Here is a 23,112-nt window from a genome sequence, read left to right as displayed (position 1 = left end):
AAGCTGCTTTCCCCAGTCAGTGCCTTTGGGGATGGGGAGGGAAGAGAAATCCTGGTGGACATTGTTCTCCTGGAACAAAGGGGAGTGCATTTAAAACAAGCACTTTTTTATATGGCTGAACTCCCCCAACTGCCTCCAGAACTTGCACAATAAAGGCATCTCTGACTTGGCAGGGAGGAGTTTTTAAGAATCGACTTCACAAACTGGTTTTGTTCTGCTCTTGCTGTGGGGTGAGCAGTAGGAATGCCACAATGGGACAAAAGAAAACACTCCTCCAGCCAAACTGTGCTCTCCCAGCCATGCAGACCCACTCTGGCCAACTCAGTAGCAGGAGCAGAAGTGAGATTAAATGTTTTAACCCCACAGATCCCTGAAGTCTGTATGTGTATGTGGGCAGGATTAGGGACACAGAGGGTGGTTCACTGTCTGATCAGGGCCACACTTCCAGGAGCCAGGAGCTGCAGTGCAGACCTGCTCTGAGCAAGGAGGTCCCAGCAATGTCCCACCATGTCCCAGCCACAGGCACAGTGACCTGTGCTCTGCTTCACAAACAAGGCAAGAGAAAACATCCCGAGATCCCTCCCTCAGCCTGCAGGCCAGGGAAACACAGCAGGTGTGTCACAGGACCACCTCTGAGGTGTTGGGATAGGAACTCACTCAGCCCTTCCTCCTGATGCCCTTGGCTGAGCTGGAACCTGAATGAATGCTCTGCTTGGCTCTGGGTGCAGAAAATGTGTTGAGAAACTACACCCTGTTAAAGCATCTTTGATAAAGCAGCAGAAACAGTCCTGCTGAATGTAACGTGTCTTTGTTCTGCTGCCTGGGCTGTGTTTGTGCTGGGAACCAGCCCCGTTGTTGCCCGTGGAAGAGCAGTGGCTCAGCTGCAGTGGGGATGCAGAAGGGTCTGAGGTTAGGGATGGTTCTTGTGTGCACGAGGGAAGGCAGAAGTGTGACCCCAAAGTGTGAGCTCTGGAAGTGAGAGGAATGAGGAAGATGTTACTGTTCATGTTGGGCATAAATCCCTGGCCCATTTCCTTCTGTTTTGCCAGTCTGAGCTGTCCCTGGTGCCAGGGCAGGACACACAGTGACCTGGGACACACAGTGACCTGGGACACACAGGATAGCCCGGGACACTGCGGGACTGAACTGAGCAGGAGAGACACGGAGAGGGAGAAATCCCACAGCTTTATCTTCCTAAAGCCTCTGTTCAAGGTCAGCGAACACAACGTTGTCCTTGGGCCGGAGTTCCCCCTGGGCCTTGTGAGCCAGAGCGGGACCTGCCCCAGGTATCCCGCTGTTTCCTGTGGCTCTCGGTGTGTTCTGCGGGGCAGCGGCTCCCTCTGCCGATGGCAGACACTGCTCACGCCCCGCTCCCGAGGCAGTGCAGCTGAGGACAGAACGTTTGGAAGCTGTGCCTTTGTCCCCCCAGATGCCCGCACAGCTCTTTCATGGGCTGGTGTGTCCTGAGCTGGGCTGGGCTGGGCCCCCGGAGCTCACGCTGCTCAGCATTGATTAACAGCCCCACAGTGCTCATGCAATTTGAAAAATCACTTAAAGGGCAGTTTTAATGTATTAACACTGGGACACAAATCTTCAGTGCTTTTTGTACTTTCTGTTTTACTCCAGTTTCTACAACTCAGTTCCTGGTTTTTCTCCCTCTTACTGCATCAGTAACCAGTGGGGTTCTGCTCCTGTGCTTGCTGTGTTGCTGAGGTTAAAGGTGCCAGTAATTCTCATTCCTCATTTTCCATGGAGCACAAGCCTAATCTGGACTCTCAAGAACCATAAAACCTTTGAGGACTTGGTGCTGAAGGCACTGGGCATTCCATGTGCTTCCAGCAAAGAGCCAGAGGCTGCTTGGGTTTGTCCTGTGCTTGACTTTTTCCCCTCTTACAAACTCAAAAGAGGGGAAATTTACGTTCAGTATTAGGAAAGAATTGTTCCCTGGGAGGGTGGGGAGGCCCTGGCACAGGTTGCCCAGAGAAGCTGTGGCTGCCCCAGCCCTGGAAGTGTCCAAGGCCAGGTTGGACGGGGCTTGGAGCAACCTGGGACACTGGAAGGTGTCCCTGCCCATGGCAGGGGTGGCACTGGATGGGCTTTTAGCTTTTTCTTCATTTCAAAGCAGGTTTTTCATCCCATGTGTATTTATTAGCAGTGCTTTAAAACACCATTAGTCTTTGCTGTGAGTGCTGCTCCTCTTCTGTGGTGTGCCAGTTGCTGATCCACTGCTGAACAAAACTAAACCACTGCTCAGCTGCTGTTAAATGGCAGGAAAATGTGCAGGAAAATCAAGATCAGACACCTGCTCTGGAAAATACACAGAGGAAATACTTGAACTGAGCAGACACTGAAAGTGTTTTACCTCATACTGTGTCCAAATGCCATTTTTATTTCATTCTGTGAAGTCAAACCTGAGAAGTGTGTGTTAAAATGACCCGACCCATTAGCCATGCTGATAACTAGCACTGATTCCAGAGGAAGCACTTCAGTAATTCCACTGACTTTAATAGGATAATAATCAACAATGATTGTAGCTTAGTCTGAGGATGTGTATAGCTGTTTTGTTACAGTAATGTGGTCTGTAAAGCAATAGTTGCTCTGTCAGTCTAATGAATGTGTTAATTACTGACTGACTGAGCTGGGGAGGAGCAGCCCCTGGCTCTGCTGCCCTCACTGCCACCCTTCCTCCAGCCAGCTCCCACCACCCACCCCTGTGCTGCTTCCCACCCTGCTGAGAGGTGGGGCTGCTCTGTTATCCCATCAGCAACTCACACAATGTCCTGGGAAAGCTGCTTTTATCCATATCCCTTCGTCAGTGTGTGTGGGAATAGCCCTTGGTTGGGCTCAGTTGACCTGAGCAGCTCCTTCAGCTCCACTGCTACTTGTCATTTCTCAGTCGTTCTGCCCTCGAGCCCTTTGAAGTGAAGCTTCTTCACAGAACATTTCCAGGCTTTGTGGCAGTGCCACACTTCACAGACACTTGTTCCCCTTGTCCTGGCTGTGCCACATGGAAGGGCTGTTGGACTGGAGTGGTTACTCTGCACTCAGGATGTCAGGTGACCATGGCCCACTGGAAGGCTGCCCTTGGAAAAGGAGCATGGCTCAGGAGGAGGGTTTTGTGGGACTGTCAGCAGGGTTTGTTTTCCAGCCTCACACCTGTTGTGACTGGGGGATTTCATTTGAGAAAAAGCTGCCTTGAGTGAAGAAATGCCCCAAACTCTCACTCTTCCCTGCCTCGGTCAGATCTGTTCAGCCCAATTTACCATTTAATCATGAAAATGAATGTGAACTCCATTGTACCCAGTGGTGGTGTGTTCCAGCCTTAGTTGTCATTTCTGTCACCCCTGTGAAGAGGTGACAAGGAGCAGAACTTGGCTTTTTTAGCACGAGCATGTGAGCAAGATCTCACAGAGTCATTTAAAGTGGAGTATCACCAATATAAATTTTCATGTAATTAAGAGAGATGGAAAAAAAACCCCAGAAATTCAAGTTGGAAAATGAGCCTCTCCTCTGTGCCAGGAGTCCTGGCAATGTGTGAAGACAAGGACAAACATTGCAATAACCTGATGCTCATCAGCCACCAAACTGGGACAGGAATGAAAACAAGTGGGGAAATGGCCTGTTGTTGTTGTCACAGCTGAGGCTCTGTCCCAAATGTCCATCACCTGTATCTGTGTGTCCATCACCTGTATCTGTGTGTCCATCACCTGTATCCCTTCTCCTTCCCTGGCAGAGACTCCACTGGATACACTCCACAGTGCCAGAACCTGGGGACAAGTCACAGCTTAATGGCAAACCCAGAGCACTCCAAGGGTGCACTTCAGAGAGGAAACCCCTCCAGTACCCCCAGTCACACTGTGCCAAATGCTTCCCTCCAGCCTTCAGTTTTGCCTCTTTTTTTAATTGCTTCCTAAGTAAATTCAATTAATTTAAGGAGTAAGGATTTCCCTATTTTGGAAAATGCTGTAGCCTCTTCCACATTCTGTTATAAATAGTTCAGGACTATCTCCAGCTGTTTTCCCGAGAGGAAGCCTTTCCTTGGCTGCAGGAACCTTGGCTCCAGGAATCTTTAGCAGCCCATATCTCCTGACAGGATGCAGGTTTCAGAGTGGCTGCTCTGGGCAGGAGCAGAACAAGATGCAGGTCTGAGAGCCATTTCTGGCATTACTGCATGTTCTGGGGAGCTTTTTGCAGAGACTGGGTTCTGTGATTCCAGGGGCTGAGCTTGGGCTCTAGGAGTTGTTTTGATGTTCTCACTCTGCTTTTAGGGACATTACCCTGTGGTTTGAGGAGGTAAAAATAGAACAAAAGCTGCTCGGGGTTGTCAGGAAGGACTGAACTCGACGTATCGGGGCTGAAGGAGGCAGAAGTGAAATGTGCTCCTGTCTCCCCGACCCTCACGTGATCTCCAGCTCTTGGCAGAGGTGGCTGTAGGTGATGGAGATAAATGTTTCTTTAACTGCTCTGTTTTGACCTTTACTTGGAAGTGCACTGGGTGTGCTGAGAATACATCATCAGCCTCTCTGAAGGCAGGGACATTTTACACCAGTGAAAATGAGGAGAGCCATGAACTGTGAATCCCTGAACAGTTACAAAGGCAGCAAATGAGGTGGATATGAGTAGAATGGAAGTTAAAATTCTTAAGCAGTGTCATGTGAGATGCTGTAAAGCTTTGATTTTCTTCCTTTGATCATAACAGAACCTCCTCTCACACACCCCAAATTCTTCTGTAACTGAACAATCCCGTTTGGAATCCCAGCAAGGGCAGATGTTCAGAGTGAGAAGGAATAATGACAATTAGTTCCTATTGGCCCATTGTGGAACAGGCAGCTCCTTCTGAGCACTAGTTTTGAGCTTTAGTGAGTTCTGAGGCTTTCTGAGTAAGTTCTGCTGTAGAAGACAACCACAGGTAATCCTTTCCTCTCTTATGGCTTTGTCATTAACAGGGAAAAGGTTTCCTGCTTGTGAAGGTGCTCTGAGGGCTCTTTGCATTCAGCACAAGGGTGTGACTTGTCAGAGGTGACAGAAAGTCATTCCTCGAGCTGGATTCAAAGGAGACACAATTCTGCACTGTATGATTTTAGTTTATTCTTACTAATAAAATAACGGGTCAAAGATTGGATTAAATAATGTCGCAGTGATGCTGCTGAGAAGCCAACACTGGTTTCCTGGAGGAAATGCTACTGGAATAACTGAATTTGGCAGTTGTGTACCTGGAGCAGATACAGGGATGTGTACTAAGTGTTGGGATACTGTGAGTTTTACAAGCAATTGTATTCCAATGGGTGGAAGCTCTGGAACTGAGAAATATCCTGATGTCCTACTACTTAGGAAACAGATAAGAAAAAATGAGACATTATGGGAAAATCAGTGGGGATGAGGTTAAGTAGAAGTGTTCCCCCTATTGCTCTGACACAAATACAAGCCCTGCCTGTGTGTTGTGGTGACAGGGAGAGTCTTCCCCAGTCCTCCCCCACCCCGTGTGTGAGCAGGTGAGGGAAGGAAACAGCCATCACTGGTAGTGACTGCAGTGTTTGCCATCCCAAATGTAAGGACAGGCATTTTGGTCTTGGTTTGGAGAATGCAGTTTATAAAGGCAGGGTGGGTGTTTTCTGAGGTAAACAGTAAATAAGTGAAGGAGCTTTCTTTCCAGTGTTCTTGGCGTGTTGGGGAACCTGAACTTTCCTGCTGTAGGTGTTTCTGGGCAGTGGGATGAGGGGTGCAGGGGGTGGGGGTGGGAAGCAGGACTGTGCAGCAGTTCCCTCCCCATGTGCAGTCCTTGGCCAGCTGCAGGCAGGAGCAGTGGGAATTTCTCACTGACGTCAGCCCTCGGTGCTGACGCATCTGCCTCTCATTAACTACTCAAGATGGGTCATTACTCTTCCAGCAGGCAAAGAATTTTCTTTAATCCCCAAGCGTGAAGACAAGTGTTTGTTCATTTTCACTACAGATGTTCCTTCTGTTGTTTCACCTGCAACTTGTTTTGCAGCTTCCAGTTGCGTGGGGAAAACACGGGCAGTTGCTCTGCCTTTGAGAAGGCACCTGCTTCGATTTTTTCAGATTATGATGGAATTTCCACTGGAATCTGGCATAGCTATTTTGTTTCTATTTTTCTACTTGAATGTCTTGTTTCTCTTGAGTGTCCTCATAACATTTATACAGAGCAGTATTTACTGCCTGCTCCTGACTGTGGTGCTGCACTTGCATTAAACACCACAGGGATTGCTGCTCTGGTCATGATGTGCACTTACCATTCCACAGGGACTGCAAGTTTTTCCATGGGAGGTAAGCAGACAGACATTTAGGATTCCTTCTCATCTGTCAGTGAACTTGGCAGTGCTCAGTGCTGAAATCCATCCTGTGCTTGGGCAGTTTGCAGCCCCCACTGTCACAGTGACCTTCGCTGTCCTCCCTGTTCAAATGTGGCAGTAGATAAAGGGTGTGACAGTTCTGAGAATCTGAGGAGAATGAAAAACCCTTCATTAATATTTCACTGGAGAGTGGTGATGTGAAATCACACAGTTACTGTCAGGAATTCTCTGATCAGTAGGGAAAATGGGATGGGCTGGATCCGGCCATGGCAGACGTTTTCTTGTAGAAAAGGATTAGGTGACAATTTCTGTTTGAACAGACTTTGGGGATGTTTTAAAGACTTGTTTTCACTGAACAAGGAGCCAGGCCAAATTTGACCAGCTCCCAGATTTCCTGGTGCCCATTGTTGAAGGTTAGAGATAGTCAGGGAGTGACACCAAAGCACTGCCCAAAGATCTTTGTTGTGTTCTCATTGGAACTGAGGACTGAGGGGAAGCTGGGCATTGTCAAAGAAATGTGAACCTGGACAGTGTCCCCTCCAAATAGGCAGGATGGCACAGAGGACACTGCCAGGGGCTCCAAGACCAGTGATATCTTCACTTACAAGGCTTCTGGCTGGTCTTTCAGAGGCAGTGACACATGAGACACTAAAATAATAAGAGACTCTGATTCAGTTTAGGAACATTTTGCTACTGGATGTCGTCAAGTACTTGGTTGAGTGCAGGAGTGAATAATCCAAATTCTGTAATAAAAGTACTGATAAAACAAAATCATCACTCCTTTTTCTAGAAAATAAATCTCTTTTCTGTCCCTTAAGGCTTGTTTTCTGTCATTTATGAGAAAAGAAGGCCTATTTTGCCACCTAATGCAGCTTGCACCAAATAAGTTTTAATTTTCTCTAGGCTGTGATCCTAACAACTTCAGGAATTCCAGTAGAAAAGGCTTTTGCCAGGATACTGAAAAGGGGGTGGTCTAACTTAGGATCTGCAGAACAGGGTCTATCTTACCTGCTTTCCAGGCCCAAGGCATCTGGCAGCATCTGGGCATGTCATCCTGGGCAAAAAACGGTTCCAGGTGACTAAAAATAATACCAGCACTCCACTCCCCAGAAAGTAGCCATCATCTTGGCCTTGGAGGTAAGTTTTCTAGGTTATCTCTCGGGTTAATAGTTGTGGGCTAAAGAAAGTGTCCTATTTGCATTCAATTTTGCACACATAGCAGTGAAGTTAAATTTAGTTTATCAAAAAATACAGAAAACACTGTTAAGCATCCAAATCAGGCTGGTTTGTGAAGCTCAGTAAACGTAAAGGAAGCAGAATTTTAGTCCAAGTGAGGAATTGCATCCTAATCACCCCTCAGCACATGAATATTTCATCAATACATGCTCTGCAAAGCAAACACCCTGGGAGGGGTTGCTGCTCCACAGCTCCTGATCTCCTCAGCTTTTCCAGCACAAACTAGACTGTCACTGATGAACTCATGGCAATGTGAGCCATCCTGAATTTATGTGGGAAAGAGCTGGGTAAAATAAAGCAGCACTAAGACTAAGAACACAAGTTCTGAGTCCTCCAGTGGCTGGCAGCATTTGGGTTGAGAGCTTTCAGTCTTTCATTAGAACTCCTTTTCATCCCAACTCCTGGGGCTGAATTTCCCAGTCTGCCCATCCCACCTTCCTTGGAGCTGAGTGGGGGACAAGGTGCTGAGGAAGAAAGGCTGGGAAGGGCGAAGGAGGACTGAGACAGCCCAGCCCTGGCACTGTGGGCGGGCAGTGGAACGTGCCCACAGTGCCACACGTGGCTCCTGCATCCCTGATTCTGTCACTGTTGCAGACAGTCCTCACATACAGCTGATTTTCTGCTGCTTCCACACGGGGTCAGAGCTGGGGCACTCAGAGCATGTGCCTTCCTTTTCCCTGCCTCCCTTCAGAAAGGGATAGCTCTTTCTTCCCAGCAGGTTGGGCTCTCCAGTTGCCCCTCTCTGTGCAGGGTCCCTCAGTGGTGTGGTGGCACAGCCTGCACAGCTTTGCCTCTTCCCCCAAACCCCCCATTCCCTGGGCAGCACCCAAACCAGGAGTGATTCCAGAGTCAGAGCTGCTGCAGCCCAGCCCTAATGAGCACAGGAGGAAAATCATCATCTAGGTCTAATGGAATTAGTCCTGATGTACATTGCTCCAATTGCTCCAAATGGGTCAGTGTAGGAGTATCTGCTTTTATTGGAAGCCACAAGTGATTTAATTCTCCTGAGGCAAATAACGAGATGGAAGAATCAGCTGTAATTTAACCATCTTGTATCTGAAAATGATATCTGAGTCCCATAGACCAAAAATGGGCATTTCTTCAGACATCTTTTTTAAACTCTCTAGAAAAAATTAAAACATTTTATTTCACATGCTATTGAGGAATACATTCCAAGACTTTGAAGGAATTTTATATAGAGATACATTTTAGCCTAGCACAGACCTTACATTACCTTCTGTAATGAACTATTGGCACAGCTGCTGTAATAACCACATCTCTCTTCAGTGACAAAAGGAAGCAAAGCTCCAAGTCAAAGCTTAGCTTAGTGCAAGGTAAGAAAGTAGAATGTGACTCATACACTAAATAGGATACAATTTTAATAACATATTTGTTGGCTGTATTTTATGGCTGGTGACTACTTGATTCTCTTCATAAGCATTTCTGAACTGTTACATGGAGTGTGTCAGAAATGCTGTCCCAGACTGTCAGCAGTGCTGACCCATCCTCTGGGGAGCTGTCGTTGTGCAGGGCTGTGTGAAAAGAGGCCACAGGGGAGACCTCCACCCCGGTGTGTTTTCTCTTGGGAATAATTCCTTAGAAGAATTCACACCAGAGAAGGAAGGGAAGAGGCAGGAAGGACCTCAGTGTGCAGGTTCCTGCCTGCCCCAGCCCCAGCAAGGAGAGCAGAGCAGTCCCTGCTGTCCCTGCACCCTCAGGGCTGTGCCTCGGGGGCAGTGCTGTCCTTCCTCCTGGCTCCCTGACCTGGCCCTGCAGGGGTTCCAGAGAACCTCGGGAGGGAGATTACCATGGAAAAATAGTGCTGCTGTAAATGGGGAAAGATTACAGTGTAAACTCATCCTGGAGATCAGAGAGTCTGACTGAGGATTATTTGCCCCAGCCACAAGAGAAGTTTCAGAGCCCACAGCTCACTGGACGTGCAGGTCACTGCCTGCACAGCTGTGGGGACAATCCTGCTGCTCTTTGTAGAGTTGCTTGGTTTTTACTGCAACTCAGTTTTCCCTTTAGTTTTGGGATGAAAATGCTCTTTCTGTACATTTTTCATTGGAATTTATCAGTCATATTAAAAACAAATAAATGAGAAGGGGAGCTGCTTGAATTCATCACTCCAAGACCTTCTGTTGGTAACTGTTGTAACCAGAGGAAGTAACATCTCACCATATTGTAAGTTATGGTAAAAACTGCCACAGAGCAGTAGCAAGGTGCAATTCAGATAATAAAATACACTGTGTGGGAAGATAAACTGAAGTGAGTAATACGTCACCTGCCTCAAATGGGCAAGAATAAAAGTGACTTTCTTCCAAGAACACTGATGAACGTTTAATTCCAAACACAAACGGGAAGCACAGGATGGGCTGTTCCCACCAAAGTGTCCAAAAAGCTGCAGAGAGGCAGAGAATTGAATAAGGCAAGGGCAGTGAGGTGTGTCAGGAGGAAGGTACTGAGGGAACTTGTAAGATTTGTGGTTGCTCTCTGCCATCGAGGCTGTTGGACAGCCAGTGTGTGTGTGATGGCTGAGGGTACAGGAGGACAATTTTCCAGCCTCTGATGCAGCTCCGGTTGGAATCGTGTGAGGAATTAGAGTTTACAGATCCAGGTGCCCAGGGCGGTGACCCCGGGCTCGCTGTACACAGTCCCCGCCGGCAGTGGAAGGTGTCCCTGCTCCGTGGGGATCGGTGATGCTGGAGCCCCTCCTGCAGCTCCGCAGGGGCTGTGCCCTCGCCCAGCCCGGAGCACCACCAGCAGCGTTCCAGCCGGAGCTGCACGGCCCGGGAGCAGCCTCGGGATTTACGGGAATGACATCCTCGGCTGACATCAGCTCGCAGCGTTTGCATTGGATTCCGGTGTGCTCGGAGGTGGGGCTTGGCGGGGACTGCTCCAGGCTCCGATCCAGCCGGAGGGAGCTGGGAGCATCCTCACTCCCGGCTCTCCATCCTGCACCGGCTCCTCCCTCCTGCAGCTCAGGCAGCGCAGGGTGAGTCCAGCAGCCTCTCCTCCTACTATGAGTCTCCAGGAGCTACTACAGCTCGAACAGCCCTGGTGCTGTGCCCTCGGTCCAGCCCGGCTCGGGAGCAAGGCACGGTGTGGGTGTCGTCAGGAGGAACGGCTCGTGCTCACCTGGAGAGCCTTAATGAACCATCTTCCAGCACGGAGAGGATTTTGAAGAGTTGCATTTTTTCCAGCACCTTTGGTACTTCATTGTTGCCTGGTTTTTGTTCTGGTTATCAGGGGTGCTTTCACCTGAGTATTTCTTCATCGGATGCCACAAAAGAGTGTCTAGGAAAACAAAGAAACTTGTGATGTGGAGCTGACAGTGCTGGTTTCAGCCAGTGAAAACTTGCCGAGTCAGTGAGAAGGCAAAGAAAAAGGAATGCCAAGGACAATGTCAGTGATGCCTGGTAATTTGTCACTCAATGGGACGAGCTTCTTCAGTGAAAATCCTGGCATCGAGGACAAACCCAGTGAGCAGAGGACTTGGAATGTCTTTCTCTTCTGCTTGACTCTTACCATTGCATTCCCAGCCCTTCTGAGCAGCATTTATTCACTAGTTTCCCTGCTGAAAATGCAGAACAAAACCACGGTGTCGATGATTGTGACCTCCTTGGCAGTAGATGATTTGATCAGCATCGTGCCACTGATTATTTTCATGCTCATGCAGTGGTCGAGTGAAGGCCTCCCCCAGCCTCTGTGCACCACCTCAGCACTTATGTATTTATTCCAGGGCATTTCTAGCAACCTGAAAGGGTCACTTTTAGTTTCTTACAACTTCTACACCATCAACACGGCTGAGATGCTGAGCTGCAGCACTTCCAAGCGTCGTGTGAGCGTGGTGTGGGCCATCCTCATCACCTGGATTGTGGGTTTGCTGATCTGCATTCTGCCCCTCTGCGGCTGGGGCCGGTACATCCCCACCTCCTGGGGCTGCTTCACCGACTGTGCCAGTTCCTACATCCTGTTTGTGTTCCTCGTGTACTCCCTGTGCGTGTCCCTGCTGGCAGTGCTGGCTGTGCCCCTCACTCACCAGCTGCTGTGCTCGGCTGGCCCGCAGCTCTCACACACCGACTACCTGGAGGTCCCTGCAGGCTTCACCTCCCCCGGCACACCCGCGGCTGCCCCGGCGCTGTCCCCGCTGGACCCCGCGGATAAAGCCCTGCAGCACTGCCGGGACTCGGGGGCAGCTTTGGGGAAGGGCGTGGCTGGGAGTGGTGCCCTCATGAGCGGCTCACAGAGCAGGAGCTCCACGGTGGGCTTTGCCCAGAAACGGTTCTCGCTGATCCTTGCGCTGACCAAAGTTGTTCTCTGGCTCCCAATGATGGTAAATTGTCAGCTCACTGTCCAGTGTTCACTCACATTTCAGTGGGATGTGGCCTGAGGGCCGTGGATTGAAACAGATGAGCGGTGGCCATGGCAGTTGTTCTTACAGAATAGTTGTGCCAGCCAAAGTCCTTTCCAGCAGGTCTGTGCCACTGCGTGAGTTTAACTGGTGCCCAGTGGGTTTGACAGAACTTTGTCCACAGGTCTGATACTCTGTTGTCACATCATTCACCAATAAAGGGGGGAGTAAGGTCCCAGTTTGGTGTTCCCAGCTCTGTGATGAGGCATCTGCTCAGCATTTTGGGGTCTGGGAATTGTGCCAAGCTAATGGCCCCTCCTCACAGCTCTAGGTCCCCTCCTTTGGCAGGTGGGTTAAAAAGCAGGAGTTTGTTAAGAAAATGTGGTTTGTTTCTATCTTTGTAGCCCCTGTAGTACTGGGGGTGGGAGGAGTGCTGTCCATGGATGTGCATTTGGGAACAGTGCAGTAGAAAGGGCCCTGCTGAGAGCAGGGACATGGGTCTGGGGCAGTGTTAGCCCTGCCCTGGGCTGTGCACGGACTCAGCACCTGAGCTGGGGGTCCCCAGTGCCACAGGAGGGGCTGAGCCAGCAGTCCCTGCTGAGCTGCTTGGGTTGGGAGCTGTTTAATAGTGCTCAGCATCTATATTTAGCTTCAGCAAGGGTTTTTCTGAGAACTGCAGAGCGAGGGGAAGGGCAGTGAGGGTGTTTGCTCTGCTCCCTTTGGAACCAGAATCGTTGTGCTCAGCAAACACTAATGACAACCTGTGTCTTACAGCTGTGTCGTGTTCATGGTGAGATGTTCTCTTTATTCCTGGAAGTGCCTGAAGTGATTCTCATGTGCCTGAAGTGATACAAATTTCCAAATGCTCTGCCTTGCAGGTACAGATGGTTGTCCAGTACATCACTGGTGTGCAGAGCCTTGTGTTTGAGGCCCTGAGCTTCCTGCTGAGCGCACTGGCTGCCACGGCCACCCCGCTGTTCGTCCTGTCAGAGCACTGGCTGCACCTGCCCTGCGGCTGCATCATCACCTGCAGGAGGGAGCCCTGGGCAGGGCCTTCAGGACATCTCACAGGTAAGTGTGGAGGGGTTGCCTGGGTGTAACAGAGGATGCCACACCTTCCCTGGTAGCCTCCTTGGAACCTTCTAGAGCTCTGTTTATCTCTGGGTCTTATGTAAAAACAGCTGGACAAATGGAATGGGTCGGTTGGAGGGGACCTACAGAACTCAACTGCATGAGTTAAGGGCTAAGGATTTCTGAGGATGTGGGAGTTGTTTCCCAGTCTCTGGAGTGAAAGTCCTATAACATCAGGGGATGAATTCCTGACATCTGCTTCATGTTTAGGGAGAAAGAGCTCCTGACTCCTAGAGAGAAGCCATCCCCTGTGCATGGCTTTCACTTGCTTTAAACACACTCTCCAGGTGCAGAAAGGCTTGTGCTGCCACTGGTGCCCTTTTAGCCACTTCCCTGGATAGAATGCAGTTCATCCACGAGGCAGTTTCTTCTTAGAAGTCTTTCTTCTCAACAGTTCATTCTGTTTATGGACAGAAAGTTGGCTGTTTGTAGCAGTGGTTGGATAATTTATTCCACGTTCAGCGTGTTGTTTTCACTGTGTGTGTAATCTCATTTTTCTTCTCGGTGTTGACTCTCAATATGGTGTTTCCTCCCTTCCTGCTTAGCCAAACGCAGGGGTTTTGAGTTCAACCTGTCCTTCCAGCAAGGTTATGGAATCTACAGAATATCCCAGGAGAACCACCCCCACCACAGCAGTGATGGTAAATCCACGTCCTGCCACAGCCTGGTGGGCTCTGACTGCGAGGCCCCGGAGCCTGGCAGAGGGAGTGGTGGTGGGCCTGGGCCCAGCCCCCCGTCTGCAGGGGCCTGCAGGGGCGAGCAGGGCACACACTGTGACCCACCAGCCATCCCTGAAGGACCAGAGTGGAGGTTGTCCCACGAGGAAAGCCATAAACCTGAGCTCACGGATTGGGAATGGTGCAGGAGCAAATCCGAGAGGACCCCTCGGCAGGTAAAACTGGGATTTACCCCATTCTTTTCTGATAATAAGAGTTACCTTATAAAACAAGAATGATTTTTACTTACATTGACCTTTCTATTAGTCCTATTGGCAGTGTAGTTCCTTCTAGTAAAACTCTTACTTAGCATTGTGTGATGTTTAGTAACCACAGACCTGTTTGCAGGTGCTGATCCTGCAACAATTTCTCACTTTTATTCTTAATCTTGGAGTTTTCTAATTACTATTTTGTGTGCACCAGCATGATTTGTATATGGTAAGAGTTCAGTATGAGTGATGCTGGTTCATCTTAGTGAATAGGAAGTTTCTCTCCAAAAGATGACATTTTCAGGGGTATTTCCAAGCATCTGGTGACTCGTTTTGGGTGGGGGAAAGGCAGAATCAAACCTGAATGTGCACTGTGGCACTCAGTGGACATTTGGCATTACAGTAGGTGGGAGTGGGGTAAGAGCCTGTGTGAAGTCCACAAGACAGGAGCTGTAGAAGGCTTTAGGTTGGAAAGGACCTCTGGAAGTCACCTAATCCAACCTCCTGCTCCAAGCAGGGTGACTCCAAGCTTGATCAAGTTGCTCTTGACTTTTGCACATACATAGGTGAGGTGTATTTTCCATCCCAGTAAGGGAGTCCCTCTCCACCTGCTGAACACAAGTGTATGATCCCTGTCAGAGTAGGAATGTGTCTGCTATTTCAACTTGGACTGACCATCCCTTTCATCAAAAGCTGGGGTTCACTCTGTTGCAGTGAGCAGAGATGAACTTCTGCCTTTGGGGGCAAAAGAGGGGATGACTCAGCCTGGTTTTAATCTACCAGTTCTTGCTGAGGCCTCGTGTGCCATGTACAGTCTGGTTAATAAAGTCACTATATCAGTAGGTTCATAACTGTGGCTCCTCACAGGAATTTCCAGATGGTGTTTAAAACAAATAGTAATAATTTCCTTTCCCATTTCCTGTGGCTGCCAGTTCAGGTTGCAGCCCTGTGACTCCCCTGGCAGCAGGTATGAGCAGCTCTTGGTGCAGCACCTGGCAGTCACTGCCTGGGGATGCTTTCTGTGCCCTGGGGCTCTGTGTGTCCCTTTTGGACATACCCTTCCCTACTTGCATTACAGGGAATCACCTTTCATCTTTTTCTGACCTTTCCCAAGGTCTAACCCTGTGTGCAGTTCCCAGGCATTGAGGCTCCTGTGGGGTGAAAGTTCCAGGCTTTGGAGTCACAGCTCTCCCAGGTTCTGACATTCAGCAGGAGCTGCCAGAGCTTCACAGCTGACATTTGCTTTGCTGCTGGGAAAGGGCAGGGGGTGAAACCCAGCAAGCTTGGTAAAAAAACTTCATTGCATTGCTCAGGTGTATGGTGAATAAAAGATCAATTTGTGCCACACATTAAATCAGTTGTAAACCATCCTGGTATTCATCCTGTCTGATGTCCTGAAGTGTCTGAGAAAAGTCACTTTGTTCTCATCACTGCATTTCTCACGTGTGTTAAAAGAGGAGTCTGTCCCTGGCATTGAGTGGCCATGTCCTTCTGCAGGAGGTACAGGGGTTCTTAGAGGGTACCCAGAGACAGGTGTCATTACCAGAGTGCTTCCAGCTTCCTTTTCACTAGGACAACCTGTAAGAACTGACAGGAGGAGGAGGAATGTGGCTGCCCAGCTCAGCTCCTGGGTGATGTGGTAGATGAGTCCTCCCGTGCCCAATTCCCAGCCAGCTGGGAGGGGTGGCCTGTCCAGCTGCCCTGCACGGCTCCCCTGCCTCGGCTGCTCCAGGGAAACCAGGGCTGGGGAGTCTCTTTGTGTTGGGAAAGCAGTATTTTGTATTCTGTTGTTTTCAGACCGTAAATAAGCACGGGGGAAGGTGCCAGTGAGTTTGGTTGGGCTGTTTGAAGAGCAGGATGGCAGGCGTACGTGGGATGCTTTGGTTTCCTGCTGAAGCCCCCTTCCTTGGAGTGATAATACTCATGTCACAGCTGGTTGTCTCCTCATTGTCTGTTCTGTGAGTAAAGAGTTACTCCATCCAAGTGATTTCTCTGGAACAGAAGTGGCACGAGGGAGAATGAGGCAGCAGGCTTTATTTAATACCTGTGGAGAGTGGCTGTAATTGAGAGGGAGAGAGAAAATGGTACTTGTCATTTCTAACTCTGCTCGGCTGCATTTTTGAAAAAATATCTTTAACATCTCATAAAATACCCATGTATCTCCCTTCCTAAGGAGATGGAGTGTAAATATGTCATGTCTTTTTTGCCTGCACTTAAGTGCCTTCAGGCAACACAAATCTCCAGGCTGGCAGTGTGTTCCAGGCTTGCTGGTGATGTTTTTTCTCTCTCACTCAGTACCTCATCTGAGGGTTGCCTCAAGCAAACTCTTTGAAGAGACTCTGTACAGAACCTCTTTCTGTGCCCTGCAGGGAAAGAGGGGGAGGCTGTGTAAGTGACTTCTGTGAGGAGGAGAAGTTTGTTTGACATGATAAATACTCAGGATGTCCCTCACTCCAGGAAAATTGTGAACATTGCAGCAAACAGCAGGCACTGCACAGAAGCTCAGTCAGGAATGGCCTTGCAGGTTCTCTTTGGTCCATCTGTACCAGCAGCTGATGCTCTGCCCTGCTGTTCCCATCGAGGCTCTTCCTGAAAGTGGTGCTTGGAACCTGGTTCCTGCTTTCCAAGGAGGCTCCTGTGGCTGGAAAATCAATGTAACAGTTCACCATCATCTCCTGGCTTTGGTCCCCATGGGACAGAGGGGTGTGTGCTCCATGTGAAGTGAGAGAACAGACCATGCCTCAGGCAAAGTCGATATCCCGCTGTCCAAGGGGCCCTTGTGCCTTGTCCCTAATGCCACTTAATGGCCTGGGAGTTACAGGACAACTGGGACACCTGCCCATAAACCATTACAGTCCAGGCTGATATGGGCTTGTTTTTTAAAGGCTTGTGCTGTTCTTCAGCCCAGTTTTCTGCATTGTATTTTCCTGGTAAGCAAACCCACCACTTGGTTTAAGTTCACATGACAGCTCGTGGTGTGATGCTGGCAGAGGCACCCAGAACCTTCTTGCAGGACTGGCAATACCTGTCACATGAACTTCATGGAGTGTGATGAAAAGGGTGAGGCCCAGTTCCATAGGGGTTACAGGAGACAGGAGTGTCAGCAGATCCTCTCCTGTCCCAGCAGTGACCAAGGGAGCTGGGCCAGACGTGCCACGCTCTGATTTCTGTACCCACCACAGGCAGAGGACTCCCAGGAAGGAGGAGAGCCCTGGACTTACCTGAGCAGCCTCAAATCCAGATCCCTCTGAGCTGTGTCCAAGCTGCACCCACAGGGGTTCGCTAAGGGTGCCAGGGGAATTGTTTGTGGAATATTGCAGGGCTTTCTGTTGACCTCAGTCACTTCAGCCCCAGACAGCTGAGTACAGAAGCTCTGGCCTGGAGATGCAGGTAACCTTACCTGGATGCTCTGTTGCACTTTCTGTTCCTGATCCATATAAATAAAAGTCTGTCTGCACTGGGCAGGCCAATGGCAGGTGCTGGGCTCAGGTCACCTGAGGTGAGCTTGTCTGTTCCTGTCATAGCCTGTTGGCTCTGCATTTACTGCAGTCAGCCTCTGAAGAGGCAAATCATTGCAGTAATTAATTTCACTGCAGCCAATTTTAATTTTTAGGGAAGTGGAAGACTAAGCTTCTATTTTAAAACAAACAGAAAATTCATTGTCTCTGGAAAGAGACGTTGGGATCCTTACTGGAAACATTCTAAAAATAGATCTTTTCAGCTCAAGCTGTGTTTCACCAAAGTAATCAGGAATGCAGACTCTTTGGAGCTGACTTCAGCTTGCTGGATTTTGTGTTTGGGGAGGCAGAATGGCCCGGTGGGGGTGACATGGGACACAGCAACCCCTGTCAGCTCTGGGGCTGCCACTGTGCCCTCAGTCCCTCTGGGACCTCACCCCAGGGCTCTGCTGCCTCTGCCAGAGACACAGACTCCAGTGTCACCTGTGCTTGGCTCTGACACTGATGTCACACCTGTCTCCTTATTCCAGGGCCTGTGATTTGTGAGGAAGTTAGGGATGGTGAGGGAAGGTCTGCAGAGCACCTTGTGCTTGAGTCCCTCACCAGGCACAGGTAGAACCAGCTGTGGTGCCTCAGGATGTCCCACTTGGCCTCCAGCTGCTGCTCCAGGAGGCTGTAGGTCTCCCATCAGTCCCCTGTTACATGTAAAGGTGTTCTGAGGACATCCTGAATCCTCTAGGGCATCTCTGATGGCACCACACAACCCTGTCTGGGCAGCAGTTTAGGGTCTGAGCTCAGTTGGGGGGGCAGCTCCTGCCCAGGTGCACTGGAGTGGCCTCCAAACAGTTTTTCTTCTCCCCCCCATCAGGTAGGCATTCTAGGCTGTAGGCATTTCCTTTCTTACCCCAGTTAAGCTTTTGTTTCTGCATTGACTTTCACTGTTTCAACAGCAGTTTATTACCTTTAAAATCAAACTGAGCTGGGAGCCACGGGAGCCACCACCCAGGGTGTGTGGCTCTGAACAGCTTATTTCTGATTTCAGTTGTTACCAAGCATTACCCAGCTAAGGATCCACCTGACACAGAGTCAGCTTTGCTCTCAGGAGATGGAGGATTGATCGATCACCATGTCTGGAGAATAGAGCTGTTCATGCTTTTCTTTCCCTGCTCTGCAGTCATTTGCTCCCTGAAATAAAAAAATTCCTGGAAATCCCAGGAACTGTGTACTTATCCAGCCTGGATGATGGTCTTTGAAGGTGCTAAGTGCTGGAGAAATTGGACCACTGAGTTTAAGGTCCTTAGAACAGGGATGAATCCAGTTACACTTAATATAACGTGAAAAGTGTGTAAAAATGTTTGGTATTAGAAATACTAATGTCAGCCTTAAAGGATGGCCAGGCTTCCTCCAGCACTTTCATCACTTGTAAACTAGAGTTTGAAATGGTTCTGAACATCACCTGTGAAGGCACCACAAGCAGAATTCAAAGCTGCCTGCAGTCACATTCCTTTTCCAGTAAGCCCCCAGCTCTGCAGGTTACTGATGGGCTCCTGCAGCTGCCAAAGGGAAGCAGAGGGAATGCCACACACCCCTGGGAGGCACTTCCCAGCAGGGAGAGTCAGGCTCTGCTTTGGCAAGTGAGGAAATTAAGTATTTCTTGTGTATTTGGCAGCTTAATATCCTTTATTAATATTTGATGTAATTTTAAGTGTTTCATGGCAAACCAGGCAGAAAAGGGTGGGGTTCTTTGGTTTCTGCCAGTTTGCAAGGAGAAACACAAGAACAGATTCTGCAAAAATTACCTTCTCCTTTCTCTCCTCTTTCCTTCCCCTTCCCTCCCCCTTCAGGAAAACCATAGGGATCAAGAACTTTTTTTCTATGCAGGAAAGGCCACAGAGTTTCTGGATTCTGTTTCTAGGATAATTTAAAAACTAACTCAGATGGCTCTTGGTGGGCCCTCCCTCACTGCTTTGGGCATTTCCAAAAGGAAACCTTTCTGCCAGGGGCATTCCCAGCTGCTGTGGGGCTTGGATGGGTCAGGAGCCTCCCCCATGGACAGTGTCCTCCCCTATGGACAGTATCCTCCCCTGCAGACAATATCCTTCCCTATGGACAATACTGTCCTTGGTGAATCCAGGCTGAGCTCTGCTCAGGCAGCTGGAATGGGGCAGGGGAGCCCAGTCCTGACCCACAGTGATGATGAGGAAGGTTTTGGCTCGTGGCAGCTGCAGCTGCCTCCTGTCTTCTGTGAAATCTGGCAGGTGGATAATGTAATTAAATAATGAAAGGATCTGTTTATCAATTATGCAGAGATTTCTCTGCTCAGAATGCAGCAGCACTCCGTAAGGAACAGGGACATTTGTGATTTATTTCGTTGGGATTTTTTGTCCTTGCTTGTTAGGAATGCATGTGCTGGTACATGGAGTTCTCCAGTGAAATCCCTGTCCCAGCTTCTGACAGAACATTCTCTGGGCAGGGGCTGCACAGGGGGATGTCCTGGGATGGGACAGGATGGACACAAATCTTCACAAACATGGAAACTCGGCAAGGGAAGGGCCAGGAGGGAAAGGAAGCAGCACAGCCTTGGAGATCCTTCAGCATTCCCAAGGGATGAATATACGTATATTGTTATTATATATGATGTGTATTAGGCAACATTTAGACTGGCAGCTTTGTGTCTCTGCACTGCAGAGCTGCACAGCCCAGCCCTGCAGAGGCACAGCTCCCAGGCAGTGCTGGGCTGCAGCTCAGGGGGTCCTGGCTCATGTTTTGGGGTGTTCAGTTCAAGTTGGCCTCAACAGAAAGATAGTGATTTTGGCTTCCAGAATGGTCTGTGTGCAGAATGCTGTGATTTTGTTAGTTGAAACATCTGAGCATTTCCAAATGGAAACCTTTCAATGCTACCAGAAATCAAGAAATTGTTAAAAGGTAAATACTGTATAGAATCCCAGAATGGTTTGGGTTGGAAGGGACCTTAAAGTCCATCCAGTGCCACCCCAGCCAAGGGCAGGGACACCTTCCACCAGCCCAGGTTGCTCCAAGCCCCGTCCAACCTGGCCTGGGACACTTCCAGGGCTGGGGCAGCCACAGCCTCTCTCATACATGTGTGTATATATATAGGGAAAAAATGTCTGTAAGTGGAGGAAGAACCAGAACAGAGTGAATTTTCAGTCTGCTGTGTTGAAGCAGAGAAGTGTCTGATCCTTCCTTCCCCTCTCCTGGCCGAGAGTGAGTGAGGTCTCTGGGAGAAAAGTCTTCCCTTCCCAGGATCAGAACAAGGCTCCCTTGGCCCGTGGAGTTGCCATGGATACCACCCTGGTGTGGGATGGATGATGCCCTCCAGCCTGGGGTGTCCTTGTGCTGTGCTGCCAGTCCTGCTGGAACTGAGGGAGAAAAGGAGCTTAATGCTGGAGTTGGAGGGAAAGTTGTTCATTTTATTTAGGATTATTGGTGATGATCTCTGTGTGTCTGATCTGTTGCAAAACTGCTGAGACACGAAAGCTGCAGAATGGCACTTTGGTTGAAAAGACAGGGTTTGTTTTATTTCACAAAGCTCTTTACCTTTGTGCCTGGTTCCTGCTTGCAGTGTCCAGGCCCCAGAGCCAGAGCACGGTGTTGTTGGGCACAGTTTGCAGGGACAGGTGAATTCTCTGCTTTAGAAACAGGTAAAGGTGTCTGGAATTGAGCAGTGTTTCTACTGGAATTGTAGTAACTGCACAGTGATGTGGAGGACTTAATGCATCTTTTTTACTTCTAACAGTAAATACTGATTTCTCAAGAGAAAACAGACTTTTGGAAAGAGCCACTAAATCATTGGGAAATGTCTTATTCTCCAGAGCTGGCGTGTTCATCGCAGCGTGTCAGGATTGCTCATTCTCCCTGCAGGTGCCTCAGACATCCCCTCCATCTTCCTGCTGTTCAGCCTGACAAATCCACAGTGGTTTATTAAGCAGGACCTTGCACTGAAGGAGTCAGCTTTTATTTCATATTCTGTAGATGTCCTATTGAGTCACAGCCACTTGGGACTTCACTTTTTATACTAGGCTGTGTAACTTCTTTCTGCTCTTTCAAGTCATAAGTACCAGGTATCTAAAATTCTGCAAGGAAAAGGCAGTAAAATCAATTAACAAACTGAGCATAATTGGCTTATTTATAATGGATTCTGACTTGAAACCCTGGCCTCAGGTGATGGTCCCTGTTTGTGTTGCAGCGCTCGGGCGGGGCCCTGGCCATCCCTCTGTGTGCCTTCCAAGGGACTGTGTCTCTGCAGGCTCCCACCGGGAAGACCCTCTCGTTATCCACGTACGAGGTGAGCTCTGACGGGCACAAAATCACCCCCATGGCCAAGAAAATCGAGGTGTTCCGGTCCAAGAGCGTCGGGCACGAGCCCAGCCCGGAGGGGTCCCCTCACACGAACGTTAAGATTCATCTGGAGGTGCTGGAGATCTGTGACAATGAGGAGGCCCTGGACACCGTGTCCATCATCAGCAACATCAGCCAGTCCTCCACCCAGGCCAGGTCCCCCTCCCTGCGCTACTCACGGAGGGAGAACAGGTTTGTGTCCTGCGAGCTGGGGGAAAGCGCCTCCTACTCCCTGTTCATCCCGTCCCACAGCCCCGGCAGGGACATCAGCATCTCCATCCCCGACACCGTGGAGGGCCATCGCAGCAGCAGCAGGCAGCACGTGGGCACGGGGCACCAGGAGGAGATCCAGCTGCTCAACAAGGCCTACAGGGAGCGGGAGGGCCAGGGCAGCAGCGGCTGAGGGGCTTCTGTGCTCTGCAGCTGCTCTGCCACTGCTCCCCTGGGCTCAAGGTGCCCACACAAATGCAGGGTCAGCTGGTTTTCCTAACATGAATTTTATTTGGGTACACTGTTAAATCCATTCAAACTGTTAATGCTCTGTCAAGGGGATAACAAACGCTCAAGTGCTTTACGGCTTTGCATAGTGAATTTCAAGTTATTTATTTATATACTATTTATTTGAGGAACATACATGTCTAGAGGGAATCCTAAATAAAGTCTTACAGTCCAGCTTTGGCGTTTGTTGGCACTGGGTGCTGTGTCTGTGGGACCCTGAGGAAAAGAGGGAGCAGCTCCACAGCTGGGAAGTTACAGTAGTGTTGACTCACTTGCAGTTCTTTTCAGCATCTAAATCAAAAAAATCCTAAAAATATTTGAATTTATATTTCCTTTAGAACGTGTGTTTTTCACGGTGTTAAAGGAGATGATGGAAATGCAGGAGGTTCGTGCATGGAGATGGAAATTGCTCTGGCAGCAAAATCCCACTGGTTTCAAACATGAGCACTGCTTGGGTGTCCAGATACACTGTCATGGATTGTTACTGGAGCAAACAGGAGCAAACTGTCAAAATCACCCAAGTGACTCAGCACCAGGCACATCTCTGTCCTGGACATCTAAATAACAGAACCAGAGGTAACCATTGCCCCAGTTTAGAGGCACCTCCAGGCTAGAGGGGGTCGGGGAGACCAACTTGTCTATGTGTGGGTGCATAAGCCACTTTGTGAGGGGAAAAGAGAAAACAGAAATTTCTAACTTGAGCACCTGCTTCTTCTCTCTTCATATGGCCAAGTGCTGGAGTGTTGGACTGACTGTCATCAGCTATGGGCAGACAAAAAAGAGAGAATGGTTTCCTTTGGAAGAAGCGATCCTTCAACTGAATATTAAAAGTCAGTATGT

At 49.3% G+C, this 23,112-nt stretch overlaps 1 protein-coding gene and 1 long non-coding RNA gene across 2 annotated transcripts in view; both read left to right on the top strand.

The window, feature by feature from the left end:
* Nucleotides 1–1,591, top strand: part of LOC135419373 (uncharacterized) — a 62,779-nt gene extending 61,188 nt beyond the window's left edge. The window contains exon 5 of the long non-coding RNA XR_010432961.1: nt 1,050–1,591. This is a non-coding gene — a long non-coding RNA (uncharacterized LOC135419373). The remainder of the gene's footprint in view (nt 1–1,049) is intronic.
* Nucleotides 1,592–10,455: 8,864 nt separating this feature from the next.
* GPR149 (G protein-coupled receptor 149) lies at nt 10,456–22,446 on the top strand. The gene is made up of 4 exons (XM_064665681.1): nt 10,456–11,883; nt 12,780–12,972; nt 13,578–13,924; nt 21,623–22,446. Exons 1-4 carry the CDS (start codon nt 10,939–10,941, stop codon nt 22,175–22,177), a joined length of 2,040 nt encoding a protein of 679 aa, XP_064521751.1. The 5' UTR covers nt 10,456–10,938; the 3' UTR covers nt 22,178–22,446.
* Nucleotides 22,447–23,112: the final 666 nt, after the last annotated feature.

The sequence above is a fragment of the Pseudopipra pipra genome, chromosome 10 (assembly GCF_036250125.1).
Source record: "Pseudopipra pipra isolate bDixPip1 chromosome 10, bDixPip1.hap1, whole genome shotgun sequence".
Taxonomy (NCBI): Eukaryota; Metazoa; Chordata; class Aves; order Passeriformes; family Pipridae; genus Pseudopipra; species Pseudopipra pipra.
This window is presented reverse-complemented; position numbering and strand designations above follow the sequence as displayed.

Coding starts and splice junctions, on each gene's coding strand:
- GPR149 (XM_064665681.1), top strand. CDS start 10,939: ATGCCAAGGACAATGTCAGTGATGCCTGGTAATTTGTCACTCAATGGG. Junction 12,973..13,577: donor GCCTTCAGGACATCTCACAG/GTAAGTGTGGAG, acceptor CTTCCTGCTTAG/CCAAACGCAGGGGTTTTGAG. Junction 13,925..21,622: donor CCGAGAGGACCCCTCGGCAG/GTAAAACTGGGA, acceptor TTTGTGTTGCAG/CGCTCGGGCGGGGCCCTGGC.